This window comes from Oryctolagus cuniculus, chromosome 18, assembly GCF_964237555.1.
Source record: "Oryctolagus cuniculus chromosome 18, mOryCun1.1, whole genome shotgun sequence".
Classification (NCBI taxonomy): domain Eukaryota; kingdom Metazoa; phylum Chordata; class Mammalia; order Lagomorpha; family Leporidae; genus Oryctolagus; species Oryctolagus cuniculus.
In genome coordinates this window covers 23,852,788-23,873,745 of record NC_091449.1, presented here as the reverse complement: position 1 = coordinate 23,873,745, position 20,958 = coordinate 23,852,788, and the positions used below count along the sequence as shown (strand labels likewise).

Below are 20,958 nucleotides of genomic sequence, written 5' to 3'. Positions count from 1 at the left end.
CCTGGGCACCCTTTTATTTACATTTAATACAAAGAAGCAGCAGCAGTTTTTGACTCTTTCTGTTAGAATCTTTTCCTCCGTGGACAACAGTGAGAACGGATTGTGGGCTCAGCCTGGGAACCCTAGGGGCTGTGCTGCAGGCCTCCTAAGAAGTTCATTAGAGAAGCAGACCCATCACAGTCACTGCTATAGAAGCTTCCCGACTGCTGCTCTGGTGACCGATTGGAAACAGACACAAAAATGTTGTCAAGTAGTTTGCGTGCACATCAGGACCCAAGCAACCTCTTTGTTTTGTTTTGCAGCTCTTACTGTTCCCTAACGTGGCTGGGTAATTCTGAAAGGGAGATACTGTCTTTTTTGATGTCTTTGAGGAACCCTTAGTTGTGGGGTTAATTCAGTCTAAAATCTTTTAGATCTAACACCCCAAGAAAGGCTGTGTTTGCTGGAAGCATGCAGTTGCTGGCCGGAGTGAAGCTGTGCACGGGACGGACCTTGACCAACCACCCGCACTACGAGGACAACAGCCTGAGAGAGCGGACCAGAGCGGTGAGGGCCCCGGGCGCCTTTCCCCACTTCTCGTAGGCCGCTCTGAGTTTGGCAGAAATGGGCTTCATGCTTGTCACTGCACAGGGTTTGTGTCTCCTGCTTCTGGATTTCAGGCTGCCCCCACTAGTAAGGGCTTGCTGCTTACACCACACACCTTCCCCTGACTTCGAGAAAAAACAGAAGATAAACTAACTTTAGTTTAGTTTAGTTAGTTAGTTTAGTTAGTTTAGTTTAGTTAGTTTAGCAGACTAACTTTATAAAGAGAAGAGGTTTAGGGGCTGGCTCTGTGGCGCAGTAGGTTAATCTTCTGCCTGCGGCGCCGACATCCCATATGGGTACCAGTTTGACACCCGGCTGCTCCTCTTCCAACCCAGCTCCCTGCTGTGGCCTGGGAAAGCAGTAGAAGCCTTGAGATGTACAAAAGAGAGCATTTGGGAACCAGGCCTACAGAGCTGTTGACTGGAGAGGGAAGGAAAGGGAGTCAAGCCATACTGCTCACGTTTGTAATAGACCATTTCTAATATGCTCTGTTGTTAGATAACTATAGATAATATAGATAATTCAGGGCAGGCATCGTGACACAGCTGCAGCTTGGAGCACTGGTATCCCATATCTGAGTGTCACGTTTGAGTCCCAGCAACTCCGCTTCTGATGCAGCTACCTGCTAATGTGCCTGGGAAAGCAGCCCATGATGGCCCAACTGCTTGGGCCCCTGCCAACCAGGTGGGAAACCAGATGGAGTTCCTGACTCCTGGCTTTAGCCTTCAGTCTTCAACCTGGCCAGCCCCAACTGTTGTGTCCATTTGGGGAGCGAACCAGTAGATGGAAGAGCTCTTGCTTGCTTGCTCACCTCTGTCACTCTGTTTTTCAAATAAATGTCTTTTAAAAAAATAGATAATACAGCCACAAAGTTCGAATTAAGAACATGCAAAAAGGAATATAGTGAAAAGTGTCCTCCCCCAATCCTATATTATTCCAGCTACTGGTTTCCTCCCAAGAGACAGATAATTTTTTTTAAGTTTTATTTATTTATTTGAAAGAGTTACACAGAAGGAGAGGCAGAGAGAGAGAGAGAGAGAGATGTCTTTCATCCGCTGATTTACTCCCCAACTGGCCGCAATGGCCAGAGCTGCACTGATCAAGAGCCAGGAGCTTCTTCCAGGTCTTCCATGCAGGCACAGGGTCCCAAGGGCTTGGGCCACCTTCTACTGCTTTCCCAGGCCATAGCAGAGAGCTGGATCAGAAGTGGAGCAGCCGGGACTCCAACCAGCACCCACATGGGATGCCAGCACTGCAGGCGGCGGCTTTACCCTGCTACGCCACAGCGCCAGCCCCCACCTTTTGTTTTTAATAACAGAAGTCATAATGTATTAGTCTTTTTTTGTTGCCATAACTAAATCCCTGAGGCAGACTAACTTTATAAAGAGGTTTAGGGGCTGGCTCTGTGGCGCAGTAGGTTAATCTTCTGCTTGCGGCGCCGACATCCCATATGGGCACCGGTTTGACACCCGGCTGTTCCTCTTCCAACCCAGCTCCCTGCTGTGGCCTGGGAAAGCAGTAGAAAATAGCCAAGTGCGTGAGCCCCTGCACCCGCATGGCAGATTGGAAAGAAGCACCTGGCTCCTGGTTTTGGATTGGCACAGCTCTGGTCGTTGCGGCCATCTGGGGAGTGAACCAACAGACGGAAGACCTTTCTCTCTATCTCTCCCTTTCACCATCTGTAACTCTACCTCTCAAATAAATAAATCTTTAAAATAAAATAAAAGAAGAGGTGTAGAGGCTTGAAGTCCATATAGCGTGACTCTGGCCAAGGCCCCACTGTAGCTGACACAGCACATGTCAGAGGAGAAGCCATGTCTTGAAACAGGAAGCCAGCGAGAGTCGGGGTCAGACTCAGGCTTTTACAACAACCTGCTCTTGGGAAGCTCAGCTCCAGGAGACGGTGCTCCCTTCTGCGGCAGCCCCAGTGCGTGGTCTTCCCACCACCTTACCTCTACGGGGTTCCATGAGCTTTCGTGACACCATGCTGAGGACCATGTTCCCCAGACAGGGAACTTTAGGGAACAGGCTTACATCCAGAACACAGAAAGGAACGTACTACAACATACTTAGTTTTTTTAGTTCATTTTATATCAGTACACTAATAGCATATTTGTTATTTTTAAAATGAGATTTTGTTTGAAAGGCAGAGTGATAGAGATCTGCCATGTGCTGCTTCACTTCCCAAACAGCCATGATGGGCCAGCGCCGCGGCTCACTAGGCTAATCCTCTACCTGCCGCACCGGCACACCGGGTTCTAGTCCTGGTCGGGGCGCTGGATTCTGTCCCGGTTGCCCCTCTTCCAGGCCAGCTCTCTGCTGTGGCCCGGGAGTGCAGTGGAGGATGGCCCAAGTCCTTGGGCCCTGCACCCCTTGGGAGACCAGGAGAAGCAGCTGGCTCTTGGCTTCGGATCAGCGCGGTGCGCCGGCCACAGCGCACTGGCCGCAGCAGCCATTGGAGGGTGAATCAATGGTAAAGGAAGACCTTTCTCTCTCTCTCTCTCTCTCTCACTGTCCACGCTGCCTGTCAAAAAAAAAAAAAAAAAAAAAAAAAAAAGAGAGAGAGAGAGAAAACAGCCATGATGGCTGGGGCTGGGCCAGGCTGAAGCCAGGAGCCTGCAGTTTCATCCAGGTCTCCATGCGGGTGCAGGGGCCCAAGTAGTTGAGTCATCCTCTGCTGCTTTCCCAGGCACATTAGCAGGGAGCTGGACAGGAAGCAAAGCAGCCAAGATTCAAACTGGCACTGTGATACATGATGCTGCAATATTGCGCATTTGTTATTTTTATGTATTTTCATTTTATTCAAAAGATATAGAGGTTCCTCCATCCACTGGTTCACTCCCCAAATGCCTGTGATGGCCAGGAGCCCAGATCTGAGTCTAGGTCCCCCATGCGGTTTGCAGCGGCCCAGGCTGCCTTCCATGGTGCACATTAGCAGAAGCTGGATCGGAAGCAGAGGCGGAGCAGGTACTCTGAAGTTGATGTAGGTATCCCAAGTGGCATCTTAACTGCTATGCCAAGTCCCCCTCCCCTTCTTATTTCTAAAGCTTTATGATATTGTAGTGCGTTTTATTTAACTGTTCAGGCTATTTCCTGTCTATGCAATTCTATAGACGTACTCCAGATGTTAAACTTGTGTATCTGTCTGTAGCATTCTTTCTCAGCACAGTCTGTATCTGTGCTTCAGATTCCTGGGTGTGGAATCGCTGGGTGAGAGGGTGCAGGCATTTGTCTCAAGTCCCTCTGCACATGTCTTGTCAGTTCATGTTCTTGTTGCCATTGCAGGAGAGTAACTGTTCCCCTGCTCCTCTCCAGCAAGGTTTCAAACTTGTGAAGGTTTCATCTTGTCACTTCTTAATGCAGGTAGTTGAAAAGTTGTTGAGACAGTCTTTTTTGAGGTGGGGTTTGATGAGCCTTAAAGCAAATGATTTGTATCAAATACCCAGTAATTCATGAGAATGATGAGACCTGCTAAAATGTGGATTTTTTGATTGACCGACCCACGTGTCTCAGCTCTAACTACAAGGATCAAGGCAAGTGGTGACAGTGTCCCTGGCTCCCCAGGCACGAGGAGGTGGCCTGTGCTCCCTACAGAGAGCTGCAGATAGGACAGATCAAGTGCAGAGAGAGCCCTGTGCACCCCGCTCTCCGAGATTCAGTCCTGTCCAGGTCCCCACTGCTATGCCCTAACACTGACATCTCCGAGTCCTTGGAATGCTTTCAGTCTGAGGTCTTGTTGACTTCAGTTTCTGCAGGAGAAGCAGCTCACGTCCCTACCATATTACACTGAATTAGGTCCTCACACCCAGTCCCTTTCACAGGAGCCTGTCATTAGAAGTCAGGGGGCAGGCAAGGAAGCAGTACTTCATTCACCACATGCGTGTGTGCACGCTCTCCCCAGTGCGGGGTCCCGGAATGTGGGACACCCAGTGTCTGCATCTATCCAGGTGGAAGGTGCTGGTGCAGCAAGTTGCTCTTGCTGGAAGGAAGAATGAGAGGTAGAGATGAGGTCTCGGGTCTCCTGATCAGGGGAGCTGCAGCAGAGCAGCGATGAAGCAACCTGTGGTGCCCCAGCTCAGGACCAGGGCCCTACAGGGATCCGCTCCCCCATGACATTACCAGCAGTTGTGTCTCTCTCCCCAGACTGGACCATCACCCCTGTGGATCATTTTAGTCCGAGGAGGAGACTATGTCGTACTCAGTTTTCTTTTGAATTCATTAATTTCTTTGAGACACAGAGAAAGAGAACTCCTCTCTGCTGGTTCATTCCCCACATGGCTGGGGCTGGGCTGGGATCAGAGCTGCAAGCCAGGAAGGCAGTCCAGGTCTCGCATCTTGGTAGCAGGAGCCCAACCACTTGAGTATCACCCAGGGTACGCACCCGTGGGAAACCGGACCCAGGAATGGAGCCAGAACCCAGAGCCAGGCTCTGACTGAGGAGACAGGAGTCCCTGCTGCTTGGACAGACGCCCACCCTCAGCCGTGTGCCTGCCTGGGAGGAGCTTTCCTAGAACTGGCACTGACTGATGGTCATGTCCGTAATTCTGAAGCCGGGTGTATTCGGCATGCCCCACTCCTTCTCTTCCCGAGGCTAAGTAGTTGTTAGGTTCTTTTGGACACTGCCCTACATAGGCTCCAGGAATGCAGATGAGGGCGTACGACAGTGGCCTGGGCAGGGGAGGAGGACACCTGGGTGTTTTGGTTCAGTTCAGCCCCTCTGGAGGTCCCACCGTACATGTTCCTGAATCCACTGCCCAGCAGTTTAGAGCTATTTTGCCCTGTACCATTTTTCTCTCTTTTTGCAGGTCTACCAGATATATGCAAAGAGGTCCCCAGAGGAAGTGCACGCCCTCCTGAGGTCCTTCGGCACTGACTACGTAATCCTGGAAGACAGCATCTGCTACGAGCGAAGGCACCACCGGGGCTGCCGGCTCCGGGACCTGCTGGACGTCGCCAACGGACACGTGAGCAGGACCTCTTGCTCTGGGCGGGTGGGCTTCCTGCTGGGCTCCTAAGTCACCTTTTCATACTTTACAAGAATCCGATTACGAATCGAGTGTTCACTCTCTCTCAGAGTCTGCAGAACTCTGTACCTTTGCACCTTAACACTTTATTTCAGAGTAGTTTTAAGTTTACAAAATGCAATCACGTGGTATAATACAGAGTTCCCATACAGCCCTCACCCCATTTTCCCTATTAACATCTCATATGAGTATCTGTCACAATTAAAAAACCACACTCAGCCTTCTCCATTTTATTCTTTATCCAAAAACGTTCTGTCCCTCCCAACCGCTTCAGCCTCTAGCAATCAACATTCTGTGTTCAGATTGAGGGTTTGTTTAGTTTTTGTTTGTTTGTTTAATTTTAGCTCCCACATATAAGAGAGAACATGAGTAAATTTCTTTCTGGTTTATTTCACTTGCTGCAAATGGTGGAATCTCACTCTTCCTTATAGCTGAATAATACTCCCTTTGTGTATGTATCCCAGTTGCTTCATCTGTTCACCTGGCAGTGGACACCTTGGTTGATTCCGTCTTGTGACTGCTGTGAGCAGTGCTGCTATCCACTCAGTAGAGCAGCTGTCTCCTGCACACAGCATGTTCTTGTTTTCCGGGGGCACACCCACTTAGTGGGATTGCTGGATCAGGCGGCAGCTCTACTAATAGTTACTAAGGAATCTCCGTGCTGTTTCCCATGGCTGCACTAATTTACATTCCCACCAGCAGTGTGTGAAGGCTCCCCCTTCTCTACAACTTCGCCAGCCCTTGTTGCTTTGGTTTTGATAATAGCAGTTCTGACAGGGATGAGTGATATCTCAGTGTGGTTTTGATTCGCGTTTTCCTTATGGTTGGTTATACTGAGCCTTGTTTCATACATTTGTTGGCCATTGTATTTTTTTTTTTTTTTTGAGACCTGTCTGTCCAAGTCCTCTGCCCATTTCTTAACTGGAGTGGTTGCTCCTGTTGAATATTTTGATTATTGACATATTCTGGACATTAATATTAATATTAAGTAGCTTGAAAATATTTTCTTCTATTGTGTTAGACATCTGCTGTTGTCTTTTGGTGTACAGAAGCTTCTGAGTTTGATATAATCCTATTTATCTAGCTGTGCATTTTTTTTTAAAGAATTTAGAGATAGAGACAGAGAGAGGTTTTCCATCCTCTGGTTCACTCCCCAAATAACCGCAGTGGCTGGAACTGAGCTAATCTGAAGCCAGGAGATAGGAGCTTCTTCCAGATCTCCCATGTGGGTGCAGGAGCCCAAATACTTGGGCCTGCACATTAGCAGGGAGCTGGATCAGAAGTGGAGCAGCCTGGACTCGACTGGTGCCCATGTGTGATGCCAGTGCTGCAGGCTGGGCTTTAACCTGCTGCACCACAGTGCCAGCCCCACTTTTTTTTTTTTAAGCTTATTTTATTTATTTTTTTATTTGAAAGGCAGAGAGAAGAGGAGGGGAGAGGAAAGAGATATCTTCCATACCCTGGTTCACTCCCCTACATGGCCACAGTGGCTGGGTCTGGTTCAGGCTGAAGCCAGGAGCCTGGAACTCCACCCAAGTCTCCATGTGGACGGAGGGGCCCAGGTACTTGGGCTCTCATCCACTGCTTTCCTAGGCTCATTAGCCGGGAGCGGTTTCAGAAGCACAGCAGCCAGCACTCCCACTTGCAGTGCTGCAGTCGCAGGCAGCAGCCTAACGCGCACCACCACCGGCCCCTTCGATCCGTGCGTCTAGTGCCTTATCCGAGAATCATCACCTACACTGACGTCTCGAAGTATTTCCCCTATGGTTTCTTCTAAGCATTTCATAGTTGCTGGCCTCACATTTAGATATTTGATCTGTCTTGGGTTGATTTTTGTATATAGTGAGAGGTCGGGATCTAATTTCATTCTTCTACTTACATATGTCCAGTTTTTCCAGCACTATTTGTTGAAGACTATGCTTTGTCCAGTGTGTTCTTGGCACCTTTGGCAAAATAAGTTGGCTCTATATATGTTGATTAATTTCAGATTTCTGTATTCTGTTCATCTGCACTGCTTTTTGTGCCAGTATCATGGTGTTTTTTTTTTTCTTTTAAAGATTTACTTACCTATTTGAAAGAGTTAAATGGGAAGAGAGGGAGGGAAGGTGGGAGGGAAGGAGAGAGAAGAGGAAGGGAAGGAGGAAGAGAGAGGGAGGGAGGGAGGAAGGAAGAGAGAGGGAGGGAGGGAGGAAGGGAGACAGGGAGGAGGAGAGGGGGAGGGAGGAAGAGAGAGAGAAGAAGTATTCCATCAGCTGATTCACTCCCCAAATGGCCAAAATGGCCAAAATGGCCACAGCTGGGCCAGGCCAAAGCCAGGAGTCAGGAGCTTCATTTGGGACTCCCATGGGGGTGCAGGGGCAGAAGCACTTGGGCCATCTTCCACTGCTTTCCCAGGCACATTAGCAGGGAGCTGGACTGGAAGTGGAGCAGCCAGGTTTCTAATCAGCACCCATTTGGAATGCTAGTGGCATCAGTGTCTACGTCTCAAGCTGCATCCTCACCTGCTATGCCACAGCTCCAGCCCCATAGTATTATAATTGCTATAGCTTTGTAGTATTTTTTTTAGAAAAAGATTTATTTATTTACTTGAAAGTCAGAGTTACACAGAGAGAGAAAGAGAGGCTGAGAGAGAGAGAGAGAGAGAGAGAGAGAGAGAAAGAGGTCTTCCATCCGTTGATTCACTCCCCAGATGGCTGGAGGTGGAGCGGCCGGGACTCGAACCAGCACCCATATAGGATGCTGGCACTGCAGGCGGCAGCTTTACCTGCTATGCCACAGCGCTGGCAACTGCAGTGTTCTTTGTAATCAGGTATTATGATGCCTGCAGCTTGATTCCACCCCCCCGCCCATCACTTTGGCTATTCTGGGTCTTTTGAATTTTAAGATTTTTCAAAAAAATTCTGTAAACAGTGTCCTTAGTACTTTGCTAGGAATTGCATTGAACATGTAGACTGCTTTAAGTCGTATAGACATTTTAACAATATTCTTCACAATCCACAAGCAAGGAGTATCTTTCCATTTTTTGTTTCATCACTGTTTTACAATTTTCATTGTAGAAATCCTTCTTAAATTTATTTGATTTTTTTGCAGCTATTGTTAATGGGATTTCTTTTCTGATATATCTTTCAGCAAGACCATTGTTGGTGGATGAAAATACTACTTTTTTGTCTATTGATTTTTTTATCCTGCAATTTTACTGAATTGGTTTATCAGTTCTAACAGTTTTTGGGGGAGTATTTAGGGTTTTCCTTGTTGCAACATTATGCCACCAACAAACATGGATATTTTGACTTTCTCCTTTCCAGTTTCAATGCCCTTTTTCTCCTGCCTAATTACTCTTGCTAATGCTTCCAATACTGTATTGAATGTGAGTATGAAAGTGGATAGCCCTGTCTTATTCCAGATCTGAGGGGGAAAGCTGAAAGCATTTCCCCATTCAGTATGATATTAGCTATTGGTTTGTCATATATCACCTAATTTTGAGGTATCGTTCTTCTATACCTAATTCATTGAAGGTTTGTATCAAGAAGGGATGTTTAATCTCAGTGAATACTTTCTCTGCATGCATTGAGATGATCTTACAGTTTTTGTTCTTCATTCTCTTGATGTTATTTATGACATTTATTGAATTGCAAATGTTGAACCATCCTTGCATATCAGGGATAAATCCCACTTGATTGTGATGTATGATTGCTTGTGATGTAATGCTGGGTTTGACTTGCTAATGTTTTTGTATCTATGTTCATCAAGGATATAGGTCAAAAGTTTTCTTTCTTCGTTGTATTTTTGGTTTTGGTACCTTTGGTATCAGTGATTCTGACCTCCTAAAGAGTTTGTCAGAGTTCCATCTTTTTCAGTATTTAGGAATAGATTGAAAAATCTTGAGAGTTGGTTTTCCTTTAAATGTCTTTTTTTTTAAGCCATCAGTTCCTGAACTTTGATGGAAGACTTTTAATTTTTGATTCAATCTTGTTGCTTATTAAGGACCTATTTAGATTTTGTCTTACTGGTTTATCCTTTGTAGGTTATATATATCCAGTTTATTTTTTTCATGTTTTTCCAAATTAGCATATAGTTGTTCATAATAGTTTCTTCTGATCCTTTTTATTTCTGTGGTTTTAACTGTAATATCTCCTTTTTCATCTCTAATTTTGAGGGATTTTTTTTGTTAGTTTGGCTAAAGGCTTATTAATTTTCTTTAAAAAATCCAGTTCCCTATTTTGTTAAACTGTCATATTTAAGTTTCAATTTAATTTATTTCTGTTCTGATTCTTATTTCTTACCTCCTGCTAATTTGGACTTTAACCCCAAATTCTTTTTTTTCTATGTCTGAAATGAATCACTAGATAGGTTATTTAAGAGCTTCCTATTTTTTTCTAATATAAGCACTTATTATAAACTTCTCTCTTAATATTGCTTTTGCTGTATTCTACAGGTTTTAATATGTTTTCATTTTCACTTGTCTCAAGCAAGTTTATTTCCTTTTTAATTTCTTCAATGACCCCTTGGTCATTCAGTAGCATGTTGTTTAATTTCCATGTATTCCTGAGTTTTTGTTCTTGTTGTTGGTTTCTAGTTTTTTGCTTTTGTGATCTGAGACGATACATGGTATGATTTCAGTGTGTTGAAATTGACTGAGACTTGATTCGTGGCCTAATATATGGTCTGTCCTAGAAGATATTCCATGTGCTGACGAGAAGAATGTATATTCTGTAGCTGTTGGGTGAAATGTTCTGTAAATTGCTCAGTGGTGTGGTTTACCTCTGAAGTGTCTTTGTTGAGTTTCTCTGGATGATTGATGACAGTGGAGTGGTGAAGTCCCCACTAGTATTGTGTTAAAGTCTATGTCTCCCTTTAGGTCTGTTTGCTGTATATATCTAGGTGATCTTGTGTTGGGTAATTTATGATTGTTTTATCTTCTTACTCAATAGATTCTTTAGCAATATATAATGTCCTTCTTTGTCTCTTTTTGTAGTTTTTGATTTAAAGTAGGTTTTGTCTGATGTGACTGTAGCTATTCCCAGTTGGTTTTGGTTTTCATCTGCAACAGTATATCTTTTTCTAGCCCTTCAGTTTGTGGGTATCTTTTTTGTGAAATGATTTTTTTTTTAAGTTTTACTTATTTAAAAGGTAGAGTAATAATGAGAGAGTGAGAGATCTTCCATCCGCTGGTTTACTCCCCAAATGGCTGCAACAGCCAGGGCTGTTCCGATCCAAAGCCAGGAGCTTCTTCCAGGTTTCCCATGTAGGTGCAGGGGCCCAAGGACTTGGGCCATCTTCCACTGCTTTCCTAGGTGCATTAGCATGGAGCTGGATCGGAATTGGAGCAGCCGGGACTCAAACCAGTGCCCACATGGGATGCCAAAACTGCTTTACCCACTATACCATAGTGCTGGCCCTGAAGTGAGTTTCTTGTAGGCAGCATTTAGTTGGGTCTTATTTTCTTTTTAATCCAAAAGAAATTGCCAACCTATATTTTTTGACTGGGGAATTTAATCCATTTACATTCAAGGTTAGTAACAATAAACAAGAACTTTCAAAATACTTTGCTTCTCCTTCACTTCTAAAGCATATCTGTCTTTGCTGGATATAGTATTCTTGGTTTTGTTTGTTTTTTCTTGCAAGACCTTGAATAGATCATTCTACTCTCTTATGGCCTGAAGGGTTTCTGCTGAGAAGTCTGATCTTAATCTGATTCATTTCCCTTTATGTGTAATTTGATGTTTTTCTCTGTCTTGAGTATCTCCTTTTCCTTAATTTTGACAGTTTGACTATAATGTGCCCTGGAGGAGATGTTTTTTGGTTGAATCTTTTTGGGGTCCTCTGGGCTTCCTTTTTCAGATGTACATATTTCTGTCAAGACTTGGGAAGTTTGAACTGTTACTTCATTCAGTAGGTCTTCAGTGCCCTTTTCCTTCTCCGTCAGGTGTCTCTGTAATACAAATATTTGTCCTCTTAATGACAGCCCATGTGTCGCAAAGGCTGTCTGTATGCTTTTTCATTCTTTTTCTTTTTGTCTGACTGGGTTATTTCCAAATTCTTTCCTCCACTTGGTCTGTTCTGTTGTTGAAGCTCCCTCAGCTGTACCTTTTATTTTGTTGATGGACGTTTTCAGAGCCAGAATTTGGCTCTTTTAAGTGATTTCTGTCTCTACTAGATTTCTCATATCATCTGTTGTTTTCCTCACGTCTTTATATTCCCTGCATCTCATGGAGTTCCCTTGGGATCATTACTGTGAATTATTTTCCAGGCATGTCATAGATTTCCTTCCTGTTAGGATCTAGGATCTATGTCTGGAAACTGTTGTGTTCCTTTGCTTCTTCCTGTTTGCTGTCTCCCTACATTGACATTTGTGCATCTGGTGTAATAGTTTATTTTCCTTTTAATGGACTAGGTTCTGCTGGAAAAGTTGTTTAGCTTGAATATGAACGGACACCTGGGTTGTTGATTAGTCTTTGGTTCTAGGGGAGCCCAGAAATGTAACCTCTGAGTAATTTCTACAGTGCTAATCTGAGTCAGCAGTGTCTGCAGCAGTTTGTGGAGGCAGTGGTGTGACTTTGCAGTGGATGTGAGCTTCCGAACGTGTGTGTCTTTAGTCCCCCGAGGGCTGGGTGTCAGTCACACTAGGGTTTTGGTTCTGTAACCGTGTTTCTGGTGCTCTGGGGCAGAGAGAGAAGTCCCCTTGTCCCAGCAGGCAAGCATGAGAGGTGCCAGGGCTGCTGGCACCCGTGGCTCGGCCCTTGGACTGTATGATACGGATAGGAGCTTCTCCAGCCCTGCTGTGCGGGCGTGGCTAATGCTGGGGCTTGGGGCTTCTTAGAATAACGAGATCCTTAGTCCCAGCTTTGGGGAATGCTAAGGGAACCTTATGCCAGCCCCACAGAGTGAATACAGGTTATACCGATGATAGTGCACCGGCAGGTGTGCGTCTGGAGATCTGAAATGCAAGTAGGTTTTTTCCTAGGTCCTTCAGGCTATGTTCCAGTGACTGGGGAATGTAGTGCTAACAGTCACAGTCCTGGATCTGCAGGATACAGTGGGGTCCTTGTCCACATCACGCACTGTTAGTGCCAGTTATGTTGGAGATTGTGGAGTGGCAGTCACCAGCTTGAGGCAGAGAGATGTAGGCAGATCCTTCTGGATACCACAGGTAAGTGCAAGGTCCTGCAGGGGTTATAGCACCAGCAGCAGCAGGTACTGGTTCCAGAGTAGAGGGAACTGGCCCCAGTTCCCACAGGGCATGCAGGGTGATGCTAGGGTTTATGTTCTGGCCCCGCCGTACCCTGTTTGAACAGCAGAAGGAGAGTATGTATAGCCTGCTGCTGGCAGGCAGCCCCAAGAAGCCTTGGGGAGCTTCATGAGGGCACAGGTTGGCAAGTGTAGCCCTCGGGCTTGTGCCCAGAACTCTTGCAGCTGCAGGGTTCCAGGGGCCGGCTGTCTTCCCTGGCAAGTGCCTTTATGTCTCTGAGGACTTGTGGTAGCAACGCGGCTGCTTGCTTCCTCCTAAGATAGGTGTTTACCACCTGCTCACATGACTTCCTTCATTGTTCTGGAACTTTCTGGCTGAGGTGGGTGCAGGTCCTTTCTCTTCGCCATCCTAATGGTCTCCCCGCTTCCTTCCCATTTTCACTTTAGTGACCACCACAGGGGCTGGAGAAGAATGGGGGCGCTCCAGGTCCCCAGATTCACATCAAGCAGAGCAGCCCTGCCTCTGGCTAGTTGTATGATGGGGCTCTGCCTAAAGTTTATTTTTAAAAAAGATTTTGCTGCTAAAAACAAAATCTCAGAGTGTTCTGTGTCATCCCTGAGCGACCGTCAGCAGGGCCACCGTCCCCTCCAAGGTGCGGTGGTAGATTCCTGCTGCCTCTCGATGCACATGACCCCCAAGGTGGCTTTCTGCAGCCAAGCCTGCACTCCAGATCAGAACAGCAGTGCGTCTCCTCTCTTCTCAGGAGTAGATCTTGGATCTGTGCCAGGTCTCAAATAGAGCAAAAAGATCTTCACACTTTAGAGGTGTGCCAGTGTTGAAATGACAGATATTTGTGAGTTAAAGGGACAAAATGACCAACCTAGCCTGAATCCTGGGGTGGGGGAGGTTTGACTGTACAGGATTTGAGATGCATAACTGTCCTCTGCACCTGCCTTGTAGACGATGGACGGCCCAGGAGAGAACGATCCCGACCTGAAACCCGCGGACCACCCTCGCTTCTGTGAGGAGATCAAAAGGAACCTGCCCTCCTATGTGGCCCACTTCACCCGAGTGTTCCAGAACAAGACCTTCCACGTCTACAAGCTGTCCAGAAATAAGTAGCAGGTTTTGGTGCAGCGAGACCGCGTCGTAATCAAACTCAGTAGGTGACGTGTCCTCTGTAATAGGCTGCCGCACCTTAAAGCTGTGATGCGTGAGTTCTGCATATGTTTACACGCGCGTCGCCACCTTTGAACGCTTCCTCTTCAGGCTGACGTCTCGTTTGTCCTTTCCATGTATGTGCTTCAGCGCTGTGTTCACAGCGTTCGGAGTGAGCAGGAGTCTTGTCTGCTTTTGTTTGTTTGTTTGTTTTGAGAAGATAATTGTGTGTTCCGTGGATGGTCTGGACAGCCACGGAAAAAGACGGGAAATGAGAGTGTGATCAAGACCCGGGATCCTTCACATTTTCAGTTGACCAAGACGGCCACAGTGGTTGTGTGGCGCCGCGAGGACGCAGCATTAAGTTATTTAGTAGTATCTCACTGGTGGCTTTTTTACAAAGCTCTTTATTATCCTGTTTCACCTTGAAATTTTATGATGTTTTTCAGTCTTCATGCTTTTAACATTAACTCCCACCCCCCAAAAAACCCCACATCATGCAAAGTCTTTGTATATATCTTAAGCATTTTGTCATGCTGCGTCTAAGATGTAAGGTATAGCGTTCAGTATTACCTGTCGTGTATTAACTGTGTGTGTGTGTCTTTTAGTATTGGGCACAGAAAACCATTACAAGTTCATGTTGTGAGTCCTTAAAGGGACAGAAAGGTATGTAGTCAAGTGGAATTTGTTACTGTTCAGTGTTACATTTTAAAAAACCTGATACTCTGTAATCTTCTCCTGCAAGCAACTTTGCTTTCTTACTCATTTCAATTTACTAGGTTTGCAAAATTTTGTAACCTTTTTGTGTTTTTAGCCTTTGTATTTTTTACAGCCTAGACCCTTGCAAAGTCTGAAACTTTTTTAAATGTTGTATCTGATTTTTGGCAGACAGCATTTGCATACCAAGCTTGCCGTGGTCTCCCGTCTTCACTGCGAGGGCCCTGGGGCCTTTCTTTTCCTTGCTAGAAGGTAACCAAGTGCCTCTAAGCCCTGCTCGTTTGTAAACAATGAAGAGGATCATGTGAACCTGCTCAAAATTTTTTGATAATTGCTTTTATAACTCATTTCTAATGATGGGGACATGTAAAAGTTGCTGATAAAAGCATAGTGTCCATTTAATTAAGTCAAGATGGCTAATGAAATTAACTTTCTCTCCTCCCCTTACCAGTGGGCAATGATTTAGACGTTTCTCCTCGCAGTTGTGTTGAAGTAAATTACTATAGGCGTCAAGACAGACCCGTCACGTGCTCGCACGATTTTGTACGCAGTGACTGCTTACTAATGAGCGTTCAGAAGATTTTTACACTGTCACGTCAGAACCCAGGATACTCAGTTTTTAATCAAAACTCGTTTAAAATAAAAATTGACAGTAACTGGGTTATTGAATTATGTAACTGAAACCGCCTAGGTTATATATTTCCTGTATCCCTTAATAAGGTTGGAGACCACTGCAGTTTAGGATAATAAAATAATAAAACATTTCAATCAGCACTAAAACTTTAATTAAGCCAGTAATGATGCGTGTCTGTTGGCTGACAGCACGGGTCGGTACAGCCTTCAGCGAGTGCCTGACTCTATTTGAAACCACGCACATGTAAGGTACAGTCAGTCAGATGATGTGGTTTTGATTTTAAAAATCCTCTGTTGCTTTTTGGGATATATTTAAATTTATTTTAAATATGTATTAGTCTAAGCATTTGGGTATATGAAGGCTCCTTATCCAAGGAACACCCACTGAAGTTTTTATGCTTATCATCGCTGCATTGATGGCCTACAGTGAATTTTTTTTTTTTTTTTTTACAGTTTAGGTGCCAGTGTTGCCAAAAATATTTATTGTTCAGTTTTTAGTGAAAAATACAAAGTGCCAAAAAAAAATCTTTGCAAGCCAGAGTCCATACATCAACTCTTCCCAAGACACTGTGACCATGTACAGTAGAAGTTTCTATTTCCTGATGACCAAATCCCTCAGTGGATTCGTGCACTCATCAGTATTTTCTTCCATGACCTTCTCCTTGGAGTATGCAGGCAGAGAGAGAGAGGACGAGCGCCTGACACCTGGCTCTGGTGTCCGGCCCACCCAGCCAAAGCAAAAGACTTGTGGCTTAAGCTCCCCACCACACAGGCCTTAGTGGCTGTCTTAACATTTGGTAGTAACCTCAAGCATGGCTCTGGTTTTTATCAATAGGAAAACCACTTGATTTTTGCTTCTCAGCAGTCAAAAGAACCTCTCAGTCCAACAGAAGTGCTCTTACTGGACTCCTCAGAGCCCTGCAGCCTCCACCCTCTAGGAGCTGCCTGCCCTGCACAGCCGGCGGCTGCACCTGGCACCTGTGCTCCCACCCCCACCAAGCTTCTCTGTGCAGGTTCTACTTATGTTGTAAGTACACATCTCAGTTAACCATTTACGGAAACTTAGGGAATATGATTTTAAAAAGAACATTATTTCTGTAAAAATTAACTTGAATGCTTTGAGAAACTAATAAAAATTACTTTGAAATGAGGAGTAATTGAGAAAATTGTAAAATACTAGGGAGAAAAGAAGTCAAGAAGATTTTTGAGTTGTGCTTCACGGATTTATCTAAGTACTCATTCCATCTTTAAGAAAAATCTAAGCCAGTGGGAAGGTGTTAGAAGGTACGCAAATCACGTCACTGGTGTCACACAGAAGTAGAACGGTGATCATTGCGTCCTGAGGCAGATAGTCCTTGGCTTCAGGTCGGAAGTTAGCAGATGGACGTAGAGTTGTACATTTCAGGTGACATGTCCCTCCCTTAGCCCACTTAACTTCATTAAATGACCCACTACTGACACTGATCACAGTGGCTAATAGAGATCCCGCGAGCTGAAGCAGCCCAGTCACTGTATTCCAGCCTTTGGAAGGAGAGATTCATTTCCGGGAACGGAGGAGGACACTATCGAGGCCAGTTGTGGTCTCTGAAGACGATTCTCCTGCCGTGTGAATCCGGCCTGGCCTGTGTCTGCGTGTGCGTGTGCGTGTGGGTGGCTGTTGCCAGGTGACAGGGCACGTGTAGATATTACATCCAGTCTGCATTTTTACTTCACTGTTAACTAAAAAAAAGTTTATTTTCACTCCACAATAACTTTCTCTAAGTTGTAAAAGTTTTAGCTCATCTTTGGCCAGAATCTACCTGAATTAACAGAGATATTTAATTTTAAAACTTTGGAATTACTAGGATATATAAAATCTCAGATTATACATCTTGCTTTATCCATGATAACTTTTTGGCCTAGGAGAGAGTGCTTGTCTAAGAACAAAGCTTTGAAGATGAGAGAAACTTTCTTGTTGGAATTGATTTTTCTGTTTTTAACATCCTAGGGTTGAAATCTTACAAAGAGCTTTTATAACTTGTTGTACTGAATTGTATGGAGATTATATACTAAATAAAGCTCTTTTAAATTCCACAAGATGATGTCTATCATTTTTAAATTTCATTTTCATTTATGAGGTAATTTTTAAAAGATTTATTTATTCACGTGAAGTCAGAGTTACAGAGATCTTCCATCCGCTGCTTCACTCCCCAGTTTTGCTAAGAGAGTGTGTAGATAACAAACGTGTTCCACTGTTGTGTTGAAAAGAGAAGTTGAAATTCCAGGCAGAAATCATCAGAAAGACAAGCAGATGCGGGCGGTGGGCCGCCGCGCACTCCGGGCCCTCAGACAGCGTCCGGCACAGTCAGAACCGCAGGCAGTGAAGGTGCGTGAGGGTCTCGGGATGAAAAGGAACCAGACGGGGAATGGGTTCGTGCAGGACACCAGGCGCTGGGCAGGTGAAACACTCTGCTGCCCCTCCTTTCAGACAAGGTTTCTGAAACTCGCCTTCATAAACCTCCCCTGTTGATATTGAATTATTATTTTATTGAAAAGGAAAGCTCCCACCTGCTGTCTCACTCCCCTTATGCCTGCGGCAGCCAGGACCTGGCCGAGCTGAATCCAGGAGCTGGGAACGCCGGCCGAGAGCCAACGACTTGAACCTGGGCGTGCAGTACCCGGAAGCTGGAGTCCGATCAGAGCAGGGACTCAAACCCAGGCGCTCCAGTGTGAGATACAGGCCTCCCCACCGCCTGTTAATTTAACGTTCAGAAGCTGGCTTTATAGGACTGTTTCCCAGAAAGCAAATAAGAGAGCTCTAGCAGAGTGCGAACTCCGTCTAGTGGGCTGCAGCCAGCGTCTGAAGGGAAGAAAGGCAGGGCAGGAGGTAAAGGCAGGTGCGCTCTCGTGGATGGTTGGTTTCACTTACACACGTAGGTGCTAGTGTCCCGGGGCACAATACAGAATGCAGTTCTTACTCTGACTTGCAGTCAGAGTTCAGGAGCTGTGGCTCACAGCCCTGCAGCCTGGGGAGTTCCGAGAGGGAGCCATGCATTTGTCCCGCTGCTTGTCCTGGACTCACTCTAGCGGGACTGTGAACACAGTGATACTACAGGGCTGTTACAGTTTTAGATGTGAGTGCACATCTGGTTAGGTTTTTTAAAAGTCCTTATCTGATAAAATACATACAGAAGTACTCACATAAAACTGTATTCCAGGGTTTTCATCAAAATCATTTTGTGGAGCATCTAGATGAAATAGATGAATGACATAATTTAAGCTAGTGTTAAATGTTTCATAATGAAAAAAGAAAATCAATAATAAAAAACTAGGGAGGTAAAACTTAGAAGGTAGAAGCTGAAGTGAGTCTATTAGAGAAATAGGATAAATCCAGAATCTACTTCTTTTTAAAAGACTGTTAACAAAGTGTATAAATGCCTTATAAACCTGATTAAGAAAAAAGAGCAAAGATACAAAATATTTGGAATATGAAAGAAGACATAATCCTAGAATCAGGAATGATGAAAATTAATGTCTACAATTCTATACAAAAGTAAATTGGAAAACTACATGAAATGGATGATCTCCTAAAAAATTGTCAAGATGGGCCGGCGCCGCGGCTCACTAGGCTAATCCTCCGCCTAGCGGCGCCGGCACACCGGGTTCTAGTCCCGGTTGGGGCGCCGGATTCTGTCCCGGTTGCCCCTCTTCCAGGCCAGCTCTCTGCTGTGGCCAGGGAGTGCAGTGGAGGATGGCCCAGGTGCTTGGGCCCTGCACCCCATGGGAGACCAGGAAAAGCACCTGGCTCCTGGCTCCTGCCATCGGATCAGCGCGGTGCGCCGGCCGCGGCGGCCATTGGAGGGTGAACCAACGGCAAAGGAAGACCTTTCTCTCTGTTTCTCTCTCTCTCACTGTCCTCTCTGCCTGTCAAAATAATAATAATAATAATAAAGAAAAAAAAATTGTCAAGATGGACCCCAGTAGAACTGGAAAACTTGAATAAACAAGGACCATAATGGGACCGGCACTGTGGCGCAGCAGGTTAGGCCGCTGCCTGTGACTCCGGCATCCCATATAAGTGCAGGTCTGAGTCCCAGCTCCTCCACTTCCAGTCCAGCTCCCTGCTGATGGGCATGCGAGGGCAGCAGGAGATGGCCCAAGTGCGTGCACCCCTGTCACCCATGGGAGATGTGGGTGGGGTTTCAGGCTCCTGGCTTTGGCCTGATCCAGTCCCGGACACTGTTCATTTAGGGAGTGAACTGATGGATAGAAGGTCTCTGTCTCCCTCTTTCTGTAACTCTGCCTTTCAAATAAATCTTTAGAAAATAAAATAGGGGCCAGTGCTGTGGCAAATAGGTTAAACCTATGCCTGTGGCACCAGCATCCCATATGGGCACCAGTTCCTGTCCAGGCCACTCCTCTTCCCATCCAGGTCTCTGCTAATGGTCTGGGAAAGCAGTGGAAGGTGGCCCAAGTGCTTGGGCCCCTGCACCCACGTGGCAGACCTGGAAGAAGTTCCTAGCTCCTGGCTTCAGATGGACCCAGATTTGGCCATTGCAGCTATTTGGGGAGTGAACCAGTGAATGGAAGACCTCTCTCTCTCTCTCTCTCTTTTCCCTCTCTGTCTATAAATCTGCTTCTGAAATAAATAAGTCTTTAAAAAAAAATAAATCTAAGGGGCTGGTGCTGTGGCACAGCAGGTTAAAGGCCCGGCCTGCAGTGCCAGCATCCCATATGGGCTCCAGTTCTAGTCCCAGCTGCCCTTCTTCCAGTCCAGCTCTCTGCTATGGCCTAGGAAATCAGTAGAAGATGGGCCAAGTCCTTGGGCCCCTGCACCCAGATGGGAGACCGGGAAGAAGCTCCTGGCTTCTTATCGGCGCAGCTCCGGCCTTTTTGGCCATCTGGGGAGTGAATCAGCAGATGGAAGACCTTTCTCTCTGTCTCTGCCTCTCTCTCTCTTTCAAATAAATAAAATAAATCTTTAAAAAATAAATTTTGAAAAGAATCATAGAACATTTGGAAAGGGGGTTTGGAGGCTTGCAGAGGACCTTTGGACAGGAATGGTATACAACCCAGTATTTCTAACTATTTAAGAAGGAATGACTCCAAGTTTATTTAGTGTCAGCCCTAGAACAATAAGGAAAGCTGTCAGGTTTGTTCGGGAAACTAGTCAGTTTTACTGCCAAAACCACACGAATAGTACATTAGTTTTCTGTGACTGCGTAACAACAGGTCATCACAAACTCAGTAGCTCAGAACAGCAAATGTGTATTATCTCAGAATGTACTGGGTCAGGTGAGTACAGCTTACCTGGCTGCTCTTCCAGGTCTCACAAGGTACAGTTGAGATGTCAGCTGGGTTGCACTCTCCTTGAAGTCTGGAGACCTCTTCCAAGGTCGTACAACCTGGTGGCAGAATTCATTTACTTACACTTGCAGGGTTGAGGCCATTAGCTCCTAGAGGCCACCAGTCTTGTGTCTCTTCAAGGCCAGCAGAAACCTGTAGGAAAGATCCAGTTCCTCATTTAAGAGCGTGTACTTGATTAAGTCAGGCCCATCCAGGATAATCTCCATTTTTGTGAATTAAAAGTCAACTGCTTTCGGACCTGAATGGCATCTCTAAGTCCATTCACCATTGCCATAGAGCATAACCTAACCAGGAGAATGATGTGTG

The 20,958-nt window shown here is 45.6% G+C and overlaps 1 protein-coding gene across 6 annotated transcripts in view; it reads left to right on the top strand.

The window, feature by feature from the left end:
• DPY19L3 (dpy-19 like C-mannosyltransferase 3) overlaps positions 1 to 17,379 on the top strand; it is a 91,958-nt gene extending 74,579 nt beyond the window's left edge. For 4 of the 6 annotated variants that reach the window (XM_008274580.4, XM_017350639.3, XM_002721136.5 and 1 more), the window contains 3 exons: positions 414 to 546; positions 5,391 to 5,549; positions 13,759 to 17,379. In XM_008274580.4, coding sequence (XP_008272802.1) covers positions 414 to 546; positions 5,391 to 5,549; positions 13,759 to 13,920 — 454 coding nt within the window. In that variant the 3' untranslated portion in view covers positions 13,921 to 17,379. The remainder of the gene's footprint in view (positions 1 to 413; positions 547 to 5,390; positions 5,550 to 13,758) is intronic. The other 2 variants (XM_070061984.1, XM_008274581.4) reach the window with 1 other exon arrangement.
• Positions 17,380 to 20,958: the final 3,579 nt, after the last annotated feature.